Genomic DNA, 14,732 nt, shown 5'->3' with positions numbered 1-14,732 from the left:
TCTTCTCGCTTTCACGGACCACATCCACTTCCACTTCCATTTCCATCTTTCCACATGCAAACTGTTTTTCTGGAGACAACCTCTCTAGGTGAGTGGACACCGGCGTTGGACTGGGGGTGGGCGGAGGAGGGAGAAGGAACTTCCTCTGCGTCTACAGAGGATCTCGCATTTTGCATAGACTTCGTACAATCAACCACCTGTGAAGTGCTTGCGAGAGGTGTCCATTCATCCTATTACATACGAATCATGGCAGAAACCATTACAAACCATCTCTGTCTTCGCTGTTAATGTCGATATATGACCGGTAGACATCTTGAGAAATCTCTTCCAACACTAATATTCGATATATACTTCCCCCCGTGTTTCCCCTCCTGTGGCGTGTATGCGGACCTGAACCTAACGGGCCATCTACACCCCTCCCTCGCCTTTCCAATTGCATCTCAAATCGCATATTATATTATATACTGTATTACATTGCAAGCATACCCATCCCCGAATCAAGCTTCCACCAAAAACCCCATCCTAATCCGAGCCATCCTCCCACCCATCCACCCCCTCCCCAAAACCAATCATCACACCACGCACACCATCACCACAACGGATTCCCACCCGCTGCAACGAATCCAAAGCAGCGAGTCGCCAGTACGCTAGGACTCTCGCATCAAAAAGTGCGTGAATACACTTACCCATTCCAGGACCCCTGTTCCGGACCCAGTCGTCCACTTAAAAATCCAAGTTTTGAGAGGAAAGAAAAACGTGCATTGGTAGTTATGTGCTGAGTGCTGAGCAGGGGGACGACAAAGGAAAGAGTGGAATTGGGAATTTCGGTACTGGATGGGTTTTTGAGGGTAGGAAATATCGATATTCATGAGATTCTTGTGGTTTTTTTTAATTTTTTCTTATCTTTGAGTGGGTGTTGATGGTGGGTTTGCTGGGGGTGGGTGGGGGTGAGAAGAAGCGCTTGGCTTGCGTTGTGCTGAAGAATTTAGTTACTCCGTATTCGATTTTCGGATTTTAAACTTCGGATTGGAAGAATCTTGTATCGCGATTATTTCAAAATTTACAATAAATATATCTTTCCCCTCTGCAGGTGATATGTCAAGATTTACCGAGTCATCGTCGGAAGTTAGATAGAGACCAACTACAACACTCTGTGAATATCACATGCACGAAAGATAAGACAAGCCCAGACCGACATATTTCGATCTGGATCTATGAATCCTTCCTTCTCCCATTCCTCGATTTCTAGGTTATCACTATTTTCCTTGTTGTATACCCAGATGCATTTCCATATATTTTGACAATTATATCTATAGCCTCAGCTAGTATTAATCGATACCACTCACCAATCTACCTCCTAGTACTTACTCTACTCCCTGACATCTAGTATCAAGATGTAACCATACCATACCAAACCCATCATCCAAGCTCCTCGGCTCTACCTATCAATCCCCAATCAACACGGAAACATCAAAGCTTCACACCCACAGACTATACAAAATTCCCTACCGGTAGGTATGTAAATATAATACGAAACCGTATGACTTCATTCTTACATCATAGTCGTTGATATTCCCACCAAGTATCTTTCTTTCTCCTTCGTCGGTCACCCACTAGGCAATACATGTAAGTCTTTCAAGCATCTCTGACAAAGAACTAAAAGCACACATACATTCAAAAAGCCCTATACCTAAACTTCATAAGGGGCTACACTCCGCTAGTATTAACACTATTATCGCGAACGATCTATTCTGCAGGCACGAGGAAATCAAATCATCAAAATCTGATTCATTCATTCATTCGCTTCCCTTTCTCTCTTTCACAATTCATCTAGTGCACAAATTTACCTACCTATGTATTACCGTATTTCATGTACATATATATATATAAACCACATCCCCATCTCCTCTTCCACGAATCAAACAACAACATCACAAGACAATTTCATCAAGATTCAAGATCACGATATAAAAACCCAACGTACCTAGGTAAGTAGCTCGGGTCGGTCAGCAAACAGCAACAAAATTCTCGCGACTTTGATCGCGTCTTGGCGGAAACGAGAGAGGGCACTAGAAGATCAGGCTAGGACTTGTCCGATGGGTTGGTTTGCGGAGGTATTCGGTCCGTTCGTTTATGGTGCGGGCGCGAGTGTGTTTGGGTAGGTACTTACTTGGATTTGTAGTGTGGATTGTGGATGGTGGATTTATTTTGGTGGGATTTTTAGGGAAATAGGTAGGCAGCTGGGTATGGGTACTAGGAATTGGGATTTGTGAAGCTTGGGGTGGATGGGTATCTAGGTAGGAAATGTTGGCTGCGCTAGGTAGATAGTATACTGGCTCTAGGTACATAGTAGATATATGTATGTAGAGACTAAATACAAAGCTTTAGGGGGTGGATAAGATACCTGAAGTGGGTGGGAGATGGATGCTGGAAATTACAATTTGTATAGACTCGAAGGGCCGAGAAAATTACTGGGGTGGGGAAAGGCTTGATGAGGATGTTTGTTTATTTGTAGAAAGGGAAAGGGAAGGATGGATCATTAGAGGAAAGTAAGTAGATATGGGATCATAACTTATGCACATCGGCTACGACCGCTCGGAAATCTTCCATGTCTCGGGGAAAACGACGGGAGTGCGAACGAGCGAGCGAGTATAGCTTAAGCCATACAGATATCTATTGAAGCCGAGAAGTTCCCAATGCATTATACTATGGGCGTCCCAAGGATCTTTCATAATGAGGGGAAATGCACGCGTGCATCAACTATCGACGCCATGGATGGGCACAGTGCCAAGAGGCGCAAATGCATTGTCATCGGTCAGATGTGTTTGTATGTATGTATATGTATGGACAATGCTTACTTCCACCTCCAGTTCTTAGGGAAATACATTCCGCGCTGCAGATATGTCCTCCTCACTAATCGCACATAATCAAAGAAGTATTGCTGCATATTCAACCCCTCATGAGATGGTGGAGAGGGACTTCCTTGGTGTAAGATTACCTACCTGGCTAGAGACTATTCACATGATCAACACCTCCCTTCATATCCTACAATATCTCCTTCATATCCCCATCCGCTAAGGAAAAACTTTACTTCATCAGACCTCTTTTTCACATTCATCCTCAACTAGCTAGCGTATACAAATCGCACATATCATATTCGGGAAACTCGTGTTGCACATCTCACCCCTCATACCCCTCACACCCCTCATTCCAACCGCAGAATTGACTATTGGCGCTTACCTCACATGTTTCCCCTCAATCCTTCACTCACATCAGGAACACACGCGTTCGAGATACCAACATCCTATCATCTGTAATCGCACGTGGAAGAGCAGGAATCTCTTTTGCGTTTGTGTGGCTGGGAGACATAGTATTGTAGCATGTGCTGAATTGGGATTGAGCTATCAATCACGTCTTCTGTTGAGGAACTTTCTTCACTCTGTGTATTCGTATTGTATTCCACATTGTCGTTTTGTATTATGATCTTATCTGTAGTGCACATTTACATAACCAGCTGGGATCTGACTATATTCTATTTCAATACAAATTATATCTATTTGTCTACCCCTCATCGCCAGAAATCAATATCGAAACACCAACATCCATGGGTGGGCGGGGACCGGTGGCGGGGAGGGAGGAGGAACTTTCTCATGCTGTGTACATGTGTTGCGTCTCATGTGATTATTCGCATTGCGAGTTCATTTTCAAATTGACATTTGGCTCGTCCTATTTTACTTACAAATTATACTCATTCATCTACCCCTGATCATGAGCCAGAATCGAAACACCAACATCCAGCCCCTCATTTGCCACGAAAGCCACATTACTGTCACATTATCACATTATCACATTCTTATCGATCGGAACCCCTCTCCGAAGATTCGGTAACGGATTGGCATGCTTTGATTCGTTCTATCAAATACACATTGTGATGCGGTTCACTTGATGCCGAATCGGCTTCAGCCTCGATGTACATGTTGCATCCTGGCGGCATGTGGATGAATGGATTTGTATTGTTCTTAGTCTTGGCGGGTATCCTTCCATGTGAAACGTATTTCATAAATTCTGCAATGTCTTTTGATGGGCTGAGGCTCTATGCAATAGGATTAATGATTTTACTAATTTTGTCAATCATGTGGTTGGCCTTTGGATATCACTCAATTCGAAGGATCGATAAAGATTCTTATATACGGAGTTTTCCCCGTGTTCTTCATTAAGTACTACTATCAAATCCACATCTGCTTCCAGTGGTTACACTAGGCGCGCGGCCATCATGACGACCATCCTTCACACGTCTCATTTTCTCCTCTTCGTCGCTTGTTTGTCAATTCGAAAAACGGTTCCAACGTTACATTTCACTAGTGAGTACAAGGTACATCGAGCGTCGTCTGAATTCCTTCTTCATCCTAGGGGTGGCGAGGTCATATTTGAATTTCCATTTCGTATTCCATTTGTCCCATCTCATTTTCACATTCCGTATGGGGCGTCTCGGAGGTTTTCGTTCCAGTAGGTCTCTTGCCGCTGGACCGGGTTCCTGCGAATGGCGTCTCTGCATATAATCATAGGGCTGCGTATCAAATATCTTCCGATGAGGGATCTACACGAGCCCTTTTTCTTGGCGCTCGTTTGCTATTTCCTGAAACTGAATAATGTTCTCTCTTTCTTTTTTTGGCCCACATCCCATACGATCACAATCTCTCTGAGTCTTGAAGATCTTCAGGATTGATTCTAGCGGGTGCAAATGTGTCTGCCTGGAGCAACATCATCCCCGATTCGTCGATTTACGGACTTGGGCGATACTAGAGTTTTAGTTTCGCGCTTGGCGGAGAGAGTTTTATGGTGTTGATTTTGATTCGTTAAAATCGGTGAAGGCTTTGTTATTTGCGCGGATAATGTATCGCGCGGAACTAGATAGATACACTTCATTTATTACTATGTTGGCTCCCGCTGGCCCGTCCTCTGCGCTTTATTACCTAATATCTATCCAACAAGGTCATCGACAAGTAAGGCAATGGTGTGGACAATATTATTGTATACAGAGAGTCGCTCTCTCGCAGGCAGTGTTTTGATATCTTTCTCGCCCCGCAAATTCTCATCTCACAAAATCCGATCATTTGCCGAGATCTCGTTCAGCATCTCACATTCCACATCTCCGCCCCGCTGTGCAGCGTCGAATTCCACGCTTCGTACCTATGACATTCTTCCGCGTGTAGATACATCATGTCTGGCATGTAAAAGTTCCCCCAGTCTTTCCTCCTTTCATCATAGCCCGATGTGTGCGCACGGAACATGATTCCGCGTACGATCCATCACGGCTCCATAATAATATTTCTCATCAGAATGGGAGGATTGGAAAGTCGTGCCGATGTGGATGACAGGTGTGGATTATGATGTCGTGTCGTGGCAACGCGTCTGTGAGTGGGGTGGGTTGGTGGCTAGTAGGTGGAACTGGAGGTGGAAGTGGAGGTTGCTTGGTTAGTTAGTTGAGATGGATGTTATTAGGTAAGCATCGATGGGGAGAAAGTAAGATGGGAAAAAGGGGGTGGAGGAGAAGCGAGCGGGTGAAGGTACACGTGATAATGGCAAGGCAGTGAGTGCTTGAATGCTCTTTGGGATTCCGTGTTTGGGGTCTCGTATCGAGTATACTAACATGTTTTGATTCGTAACTTGAGCTAGAATTTAGAGATGGAGTAGTGAAATTATGAGATTCCCGAAATCTAGTAGCATAGTTTTTGAAACTGAAACGCTGACGACGAAGATGACTAGCACATGCTTCATTTATGCAGCCTTAAAACTAGTGGATTATCAATTCCAAAAGATTGTTTGGAATTGAGAAATGTTCCCGGGACTATACTCGGGACGCGAAAATGAAGTACTTAACATGACGCATCCACTACATTGTATTTCACCGGTTGGGCTGTTAAACACGAAAAATAACTTATTGTCTACAAACATTCTTCTTACTCATATGCCACGTGCTCGTCTTTCATTTATCAATGCTATTGTACTGAATTGCTAGGCTCACGTGTATTTTCGGAAAGTTACGACTTCCTTGTAGGCGAATAACTCACACGCTGCATTTTTGTATTTTCGCAAAGAGTACTGGTGACGTGATCAATATTCCATTTCTATTGTGGTAGACTTTCCAACATTTGAATTTCACATGAAACGACAGAAAAAGTATCAGAAAGTACAGGGTTGTAAATTCGACTTGATACTTATGTCATGACCAGTCATATAGCACCATTCAACCTGGTAAAGCTAACCCCTCGATAGTTCTATAAACACTACATAATTGAATTCCGGTATGAGATGATCTGTGTAATTCAAAATGACTATTATCTCTGATATAACAGTTGATATAGAAAAAATAGGTAGATCAAGATGATCTGACGGTCATATTACAACCCTAGAAAGTATGAGTTTTAATGACAGGGAAGGTCGATCCTACAGGGATATACTGTCTCGTACTTGGAGTGGAAAGGAGCAAGTTTACGATGCGCGAGGCGGGGAGGGGGCAAGGAGCTCATAGTATGGAGTTGCGGGATAATGAGATGGGAATGGGAATGGGCTCAAGAGAAGAAGGGTGTGAAAAGTCGCTATGGAAGCATGCCATGGCGATGTAGAGATAATTTTATTATTATTTTGATACGGAATAGTAGTCTCTAGTCTAGCTATCATGGGACTAGGTGAGGAACGTAAATCGTGTATCCAGTGTCATTCACGTCTAGGCTCGGTAACGGGTACCCGCGGGGCGGATAGTGACCTCGACAGATAATCTGCAAGGCGGGTAAGACCTGAGACCTCTGACGGATAACCCGTTCGGCGGATCATCTACAGATTACCCACGGGTATAGATTATTTTTGCGCAGCCTATTCACACATTCCAAAAATTTGATGGAACCCGAGGTTGGGATGTAGAAATATGATTCCACAATTAGATCACTTCTCATGGGATAATCAGGATTTTGACGTACGGACAACAAGGGCTTTGTATGTAGCCAGTCCCAAATGGATAATAGAAAGTGCAGTGTTGGTGGCTCAGAGACTTGTTCTCATCTAGTTTGATTTGATGCTAATCTTCGTTTATCTATCTTGGTTTTGTTCTCATGGAGGAATTCAGTAGCATATGAGATAGTTCTTTCTGTGCAAATAGCTCGTAACTTTGAATTTCATGGAATGATTTTTGCTTCGATTGAGACGTGCTTTGGTAAGGTCTATCTTGAATGAAGTATAGCTGTATAATTCTCAGATGGAGAGAAAGGAGTGCACAACATGACGATTCGAGAAGCGAGTTTCCAAATATTGAGATGGGGGTTTGCTTCTCTTTCTCACTCATCATTCGGGTATCGATATTAGCTAATTATTAATTTTCAATGACTTAGATGTTTTGGGATTGTGTAGACTTATCAAGCAGAAAATGGAATTGGCAAGAGCAAAAGATGAAATAGACAGGGGAAGGAAGGTATGGGGAAAAGGATGTCGTCCATTCTTGGAAAATATACTCAGTTAAATAACAAAACCGACAGCATGATTACTTGAGATTGAAATTGTGTATATTGACTTCATGGTGAGGTAATATTGAATAGCGATTCAAATTCTGAGTGACTGACTTCAGAAAGTAAAGCCGAGAATCAAGCAGTTAAAGGTTGAAAATGGTCTTGAGAGTGGTCTTGAAAGTGGTCTTGAAAGTGAAATATCTTCAACGAGAATGTCAGTTCTTAAACTATAATCAAGAATAGCTTTAGCTCCAGCTCCAGCTTGGAATAGTGTACTATTCGACATTTCGATCGAGACAATATAGTTCCCAATAAGGATTCACCTCTCAATCAATATCGTACAAAGTGTCTTGATGGTCCCGTGGTTAACATTGCCCACCGAGAACCCCGGTCCCTTTGATATTAGATTAGCACAGTAAACGTTCACGGTTTCTGGATACCGCTCTACGAGCGGCATTTCTTTTGACCTTTTCTTTTTCTTTCTAACTTTTGGAGACAGAATTGAGAGATTGTGCTTTGGATGAAGGTTTGAAGTTAATTTTTAAGAATGAAAATAATAGATGGGAGTGTATCTTGGGAAGTGTTCTTTTCGGAGGAATTGCGGCAAATCGTTTTGTGGTTAATTGGGAAGTACTCATCCACATACATAAGAGAAGATGTAGATTCCTGGTATATAATCCAAAAAGAAGTACATCACTCATCGACATCAAAGTGAGCTGATGGTCCCGTGGTTAACACTGAGAACCCAAATCCTTTGATGTCGATGTCCATAGAAGCAAACCCACGGGATTTCTTCGTACTACATCCTTCGGGATGGTATTTCTTTTTCATTTTTCTCTAAATTTATAGATGTATATCAGAGGCCTTTTTAAGGATTCCAATTATGAGTGTTTTTTTCGGTTGTGAAAGATTTGGGTAGGAATTTGCCGGGCAATCTTGATGACTAGAGATTAACGCTCCGTGCGTAGCGAGCCGAAGCGAGGACTGAAAAGGCCGCAATGTGAGAAGCTAGATGTTAAAAGCTAGAGAATGTTGCAAAGAAACATGACGTGAGGGTCAGTAGAAGACTTATCATCCAAAGAAGAATTGATCACGGTAATTATTGCTGCGAAAACTAGGGGTATCATCTCATTTTAGATCTATGAAGTACAAATAAGTAACATCATGCCACATCCAAAAGTACAGAACGCTGAATGTCATCCTCGAACATTTGTGCCACACCAGTATATCTATCCAGCGTCTTTCCATTCCAACAGACTGGGATACACGTGCTCAAGCTAGCTCAATGTTCTTTGGTTGTTCAGATTGACATTTGCAGGCATTGGGCACCAAAGGATGGTTACAAAAAATGTATAGCGATGTTGAAATGGGTCTTAAATTCTCCCAATCAAGCGTTTTTTCTCGCCCAGGGCATCGTCGCCTTTGATATATATGAACTGATACGAATGCCGCAAGATCCTCTTCTTCAAATCATGAATAGCCTAAATTGTGCACAAAAGCTTGTCTATCTATATATGGAAGCCAAAATACTGTCAGAATAACCATCTCCAATGGAATCCTGTTTCTTGCGCCGTAAGTAGCCCAAACTAAGTCCACGCAACCTCCCATGATATCTCTAAAATCACAAAAGAAATAAAAAGCTTCAAGTGAGCCAATTCAATTAAGCTGACAACGCGCGCTGTCCAAGTTTCCAATGATCCTTCCTCTAAATGCTCCGATGACCAGACTGACGTCTCTTCTGTCTCATCTCGCGTGCTGTATGTGACAGATTAGATATCGGATCAACACTTCCCGTGTCATTCGTCGTCCCATCCTCTCGTTTTCTCTTCTTGGATGAGTCTGAAAATCCATTTTCCTCGCTTCTCACGCCTCCACTAGTTCCGATCTCTGGTGTAGGACTTGAAAGCGACCGCTCTGGACTGAGCGTAACATCGATGCTATCTTCGGATGACACTGTTGATTCTTGTTGTAATGTAGGTGTAACAGGTGTCATGGGTGTTATGGGTGAGAATTGCGCGCCATCTAAATTGGATCTATCTCGTTTTCTTGATAGGTTCTGCCCAATGACATGACTGACAACATCACGGAATGTTTTCTTGATCGAATTAGAAGTATTTAATCCCTCCCAAAGAACTGTAGATGCCACAAAATCTCCTTCGCTTATGAGATTGGACACATCTTTCGCGAGCTCTCTGATTATCTTTCTGGTGATTTTCCCATTAAAGACGAATCGAAGACTTAGCGTTTCTTTAAGTTTTATCTCATCCATCAGTTCCATGTTTTTCTCTTCCGGGACCCCAGATATTAACTGTTGATCGAGAGGGACAAGGACAATTTTTCTCAAAGACCCTATCGGGCCTCTCTCCGTTAATCTTGGAGCCTGGGCTCTAGGAAACTTAGGTGCTTGGGAGATCTTTCGGATCAGTTCCTGCGTACTGAAACGCTTTCCGGGTTTGGAAAGAACCATTTCTTTCAGGGCCCAGATGAGAGCGGCGGTAAATGATTGAGGGCCTGGCTTTCTGGTGGTGGATCTCTGAGAAGTTGCAGCCATGTATTCGAATGCTCTTCTAGTAAAGTCAGCACCGCGGACTCCGCGATCCATTTCGCCAGCATTACAGCAGTCGAATATAACAAGAACATCGCTTTGGGTGTTTTGTATGTTGTGTTCCGCGGAGCTCCAGACAATCTCATGTAACTCATCGTCTTCATCTGGAATACTTGTTGATCTGATCATATGTCAGCAATGTTCATGAGTTGGGTCACCTTTGCATATATTACCCAGTTAAAGCTAGTCCATTCTCCCCATCCGTAAGCTTTCCATGCCCGGCATAATAGACAATTAGAAGAGTATTTGGATCATCGTGACTGTGAACAAACTCGGCAAGATATAGGTTTATCTGAGTCTGTGGATGCTTCTTCGGATTTTGCTGCAGAATCTTTTTTGTTGTTTTGTATTTGAAAATATCCTGGAAGACATGCTCAAGATCTGCCACCTACTGAAGTCAGCTTCATTGAAGATGTAACCCCCTCTAAGAAGTTTATTACCTCTTGTTGTACATGGAGGTCATCATCTTTATGATCCCATGATAGCAAAAGAACATGTGCTTCACGATATGCGACCGATGCATTCTTCGCGCTTATCTGCTCATCCCAAATGGCCTTCAATTTAGAATCGTCCGATGCCTCTTTGTCTTGATAATCTTTTTGAGGGATGATAATTGTGGACGGTGTAAGTTTTACAATGTCGTGGCCAGCTATTGAGACAGAATTACCCTTGATGGAGGCCATGCTGAGCTTAGAATGTGGGACAGTCTAGAATATAATTTAGTATTTTCGTATAATGGAATCTTTCTGGTTGGAGTTTCGTAACGAACGGCGGGATCTTTTAAAACATTGCCACTTATGTATGAGTTCTCAATCCACAGAGAAACGATGAGGCATAATGTGGCTGAGCACACTGAAGATAAGCCCCACTGTATACCTTTCGTTCTTTGGTTGATCCATCGGTGACCACATTGATCGTAAGCATGTGAGCGCTTGTAATCCATGTCATCATGCAAGTCGTACCACATCGAGGCTCTGTAAATCCATAGAATGATTGATTTAAAGGTCTTCTCGTTAGGCTTTCCTTGGGGCAAATCCATTTCTCTTCAAATCAAACCCTCGCAATTATTGTCTTTGATATATACCATCCCAAAAAGACAATCCATAAATCTGCCTTACACAATGGCGGAAATAGTGTCAATTGAGGCAGAGATTATTGTGAGTATACAGCTTACACCAGATCATCACTAGACTTACTGATGATTCTCGAAAGAGACCACAAACACCTGAAGACCGTTCGAATTATACAGATTCCAGAAATCCTGCGGGTGTGAGTACACCCTCAAATTTCATTGTGAACGGATGTTTCTGATTAAAACTTTAGCCACTTGCCTTATTCAATGTAGAAGATACCACTTGGTTGAAGATTTCGAGGAAAGGTGACTTTGAATTCAAGATCTTTGCAAGAAAACAAGAAAATGGAAAATTTGTGTATCAGGTCAAGGATCCAAAGACTGGGGCTTTGTATAAGGAAGGTGAATGGGTCAAACAGGAAAGGCTCACTGCAGCTTGATTATGCGGCTTATGGTGGGGTGGGGATTTCATTGGTTGTACACGAGTAGGCTGTACTTGCACAAGCTCTCGTGCAAGCCCCTGTTTTTACCAATGTATTTAGGCTGAGTGCTTCTCGTGGGCATTGCAGTCGCCCATAATTGAGTTATGAAAAACGTCGTGCGCAGCTCATTGCCGTCCTCAATTGTGACGAACGTCAATATAAACTACAATATTCCGTTTAACAGATGCCATAATTCAGCTCATTAATTCAGCAAGAGTCGAAAATATGACTTTAAACACGTTGCCATTGTTCAATTTCCCGTGTACTTCACCTACCACTTCCACTAAATTTTCTGAAGGAAGCACTTTTGCGACAAATTCATCTACTCCTACAACCAAAACGCTTTCTCAATATCGAGAAAAGCTCACTCAATGGCATCCTTGGAGAATGTCGAAATCTATTAGTGATGACAACCTACGAGAGCCGCATGTGAGAACTCGTAAGTTTGTGTAACAGAAGAGCACATGAATCCGATTAGCCAATAATTTCTCGTCTAGTGTCTGAACATCAAAAAAGCTACCGATCTCTAAGTACATTTCTCGACAGCGATGAGAACTTCAAGATCTATCGACGTTTCGGATATCTACATTCGCGTTTACTTCTCCATAGACAGGACGAAATTCGTCGACTCGAAATGGAACTCGATGAACTAGACGATCTTGATGAAGCAGAGAACGCACCCGATAAGAGACGCGCACGATCTAGAAACGCAGATATAGCAGCCGAGAAAAAGGAACTTGCTGAAGATCCAACAATTCGGACAAGGACTATAGTCTTGGCCGAGATAGAAGGAAAGTTAGCGGCTTATGGTAAGCATTCCCAATTGGCCACAATTAAAAGCGTGTACACAAACTTACTTATACTAGACGAGCTACTACTCCGGTCTCAGCATGTGAATGCCATGAACCGTCCTGCTGATAGTGATTATCGAAGCGTTGAGCGATATATTTTTGACAAGAGACCTCTCGTCGATGAGGAGCAAGCATTTATATATGAGAAAAATGATCTCATCACTTTGCGTGAGGGGAGAGAAGGGGCATATCTCGATACCATGACTGAAAGGTTCCTCCAAATCTTTCATTGTGCATTCTTACAAGTACAATACCCACATTTCTTTTTCAGTAAAATCATAAGCTAACAATCCAGTCAATTTTTTGCACCTCAGAAGACCGACAAAAGACAACAGATCCAAATCTCCACTTCTACAGTAAATCTCGAAAAGACACATTCGTAACCAGTCTTCTCGTTCTGGTCTTACTCCTACTTCTGATTCTCCCAGTATTTCTTCTATATCGCCTCACCGAGCACCATAACTTGAATATCACGTATACAGTTAGTATTGGTGTGCTACTTGTTTTCACACTTTTGTTTTCCGCTGTTTTGTCACTCTTTACACAGGCCAAAAGGCATGAGATCTTTGGTGCTGCTGCTGGGTGAGTCGATCCCCTCTGATCTACAGAAACTCGGTTTGGTGAAAACCGCTAACCAATTTTAGATATTGTGCTGTATTGGTAGTATTTATTAGTAATATTCCGAACGCTAATTGATAATCGGGCTTTCGTCCACGCAAAGTCACTTGACTGTATTATTACTTTTTGTGAAAGAAAATGGGAAAAGCATTGATCATCACTGGAGGATGTCGAGAAATTTACGGTCGACTTATTTTAATTTCAAATAGATACTGAACTTAATTATTGCTTCATCTTTTGCAATCTGGACGTTACCCCTCCATGTATCTCATGTACTTTAACTAAAAGGCTCCTTCTCCAGACTGTTTCATACCATCCAATTCTCTCAACCACCCCACTCTCCCCTCGGTAAACTGTTCTACCCTTGGTCTCAACTTAGTCTCGTGCAGATGAAAATCATCCACAGTTCCAATTCTCAGAATACTCATTTTTGGAAACCTCGAGCCAACACGATACATGAGCGTACCACAAGTTCCACAAAAGTGATTGGCCATTGTCTCCTTGGTCGCGATGGTCTTAGATTGACTGAAGACTTTCAGATTCTCACGACCACGGACGTGTCTTAAGTGAGAATCAGCGATAGTGAAATTAGAAGCGAACATTGAGGCTGTGATTTTGCGACAGTCGTGGCAGTGGCAGATGAACGTAGTAACCAGGCCAGGGCCTTGGGTTGGCTGTAGGGTAGAATTAGTGTCAGGATATTGTATCTAGTGTTCTAATTTTAGACTTACGAATGCAAGTTGCACAGCACCACAGAAACATGTTGCCGTTGCTTCATCTTCATTAGACCACCCGTCGTTTGCTCCGCCGGCGAGGGGGAAGTAAGGCTTGGATTTATCTGTAGCGCTGGTATTGGCCATTGCTATCAATTTCGTGACTCTCTTTGGATTTGATGGTGAAGAAGATTGATAATTAAGAGAAGAGTAAATGCGATGATGAGCAGAATGTTTTGGGAATTGAGTGTGAACAGCATGATTTATATAGACAAGTTGTCGAGGAATATATCGACGATTAGTCCGTGCACCCACCGTTTCTAGATTATTAAGCTTTTTGGCTCGCTACCGGAATAGGAGATGTGGATTACCGCATTGGGAAAATGCCACTGAATTGCATGATCCAAGCGTCAAGAATTACAAACACCAAGAAGCGATATCTGAATAAGCAAAAAATCTGATGCTGCGACTGGGATAAAAGCTTCTTAGCAAGGAAAGAGTAAATGAACTCAACGAGCGAGGAAGGCAATTGTTAGTGAGATGTATGTTGTCATTGCTAGCATCGATTTGCTTGAATATTTTGACCGCTAATCAAATTGGATTGCTAGCTGAAAGATGATCATGGCCAAGGTAGATCTTGTTTCTGCACTGTATATTCAAGATGATACACGCATTAACTGCGCTATTTCTTTTGCAATTGCATCAATCCTTCAATGACTTATGGGGCTTGAAGTAATCTGTTACACCAACAACATACGATGATCCAGAATCCAGATACCGGCTTTCGCGGGTCAGTCACACCGCGATTTCGTGTTACCCAATTTACAAACGCGCAAAGGATCCAAAGAAAAAGAAACACAAAGCCATAGTTCACTATATATATCCAAATTAA

The 14,732-nt window shown here is 42.5% G+C and overlaps 4 protein-coding genes across 4 annotated transcripts; 1 reads left to right on the top strand and 3 right to left on the bottom strand.

Annotated features, from left to right (window-relative positions):
• Positions 1 to 11: 11 nt before the first annotated feature.
• Bfra_002310 (uncharacterized protein) lies at positions 12 to 312 on the bottom strand (the record flags this gene model as incomplete). Its single annotated transcript, XM_037332732.1, has 2 exons — positions 12 to 197; positions 268 to 312. 2 exons carry the CDS (start codon positions 310 to 312, stop codon positions 12 to 14), a joined length of 231 nt encoding a protein of 76 aa, XP_037194860.1.
• An 8,892-nt stretch (positions 313 to 9,204) lies between these two features.
• On the bottom strand, positions 9,205 to 10,787 carry Bfra_002309 (putative homeobox domain containing protein; the record flags this gene model as incomplete). Its single annotated transcript, XM_037332731.1, has 3 exons — positions 9,205 to 10,225; positions 10,278 to 10,492; positions 10,545 to 10,787. 3 exons carry the CDS (start codon positions 10,785 to 10,787, stop codon positions 9,205 to 9,207), a joined length of 1,479 nt encoding a protein of 492 aa, XP_037194859.1.
• Positions 10,788 to 11,225: 438 nt separating this feature from the next.
• Positions 11,226 to 13,321, top strand: Bfra_002308 (uncharacterized protein; the record flags this gene model as incomplete). The annotated part of the gene is made up of 8 exons (XM_037332730.1): positions 11,226 to 11,261; positions 11,317 to 11,373; positions 11,428 to 11,578; positions 11,843 to 12,097; positions 12,156 to 12,467; positions 12,525 to 12,754; positions 12,805 to 13,091; positions 13,154 to 13,321. 8 exons carry the CDS (start codon positions 11,226 to 11,228, stop codon positions 13,203 to 13,205), a joined length of 1,380 nt encoding a protein of 459 aa, XP_037194858.1. The 3' UTR covers positions 13,206 to 13,321.
• An 87-nt stretch (positions 13,322 to 13,408) lies between these two features.
• Bfra_002307 (putative duf636 domain protein) lies at positions 13,409 to 13,987 on the bottom strand (the record flags this gene model as incomplete). Its single annotated transcript, XM_037332729.1, has 2 exons — positions 13,409 to 13,801; positions 13,859 to 13,987. 2 exons carry the CDS (start codon positions 13,985 to 13,987, stop codon positions 13,409 to 13,411), a joined length of 522 nt encoding a protein of 173 aa, XP_037194857.1.
• Positions 13,988 to 14,732: the final 745 nt, after the last annotated feature.

The sequence above is a fragment of the Botrytis fragariae genome, assembly GCF_013461495.1.
Source record: "Botrytis fragariae strain BVB16 chromosome Unknown tig00000012, whole genome shotgun sequence".
In the NCBI taxonomy this organism is placed as follows: domain Eukaryota; kingdom Fungi; phylum Ascomycota; class Leotiomycetes; order Helotiales; family Sclerotiniaceae; genus Botrytis; species Botrytis fragariae.
The sequence above is the reverse complement of the archived record's forward strand: the minus strand, read 5'-3'. Positions and strand labels throughout refer to the sequence as shown.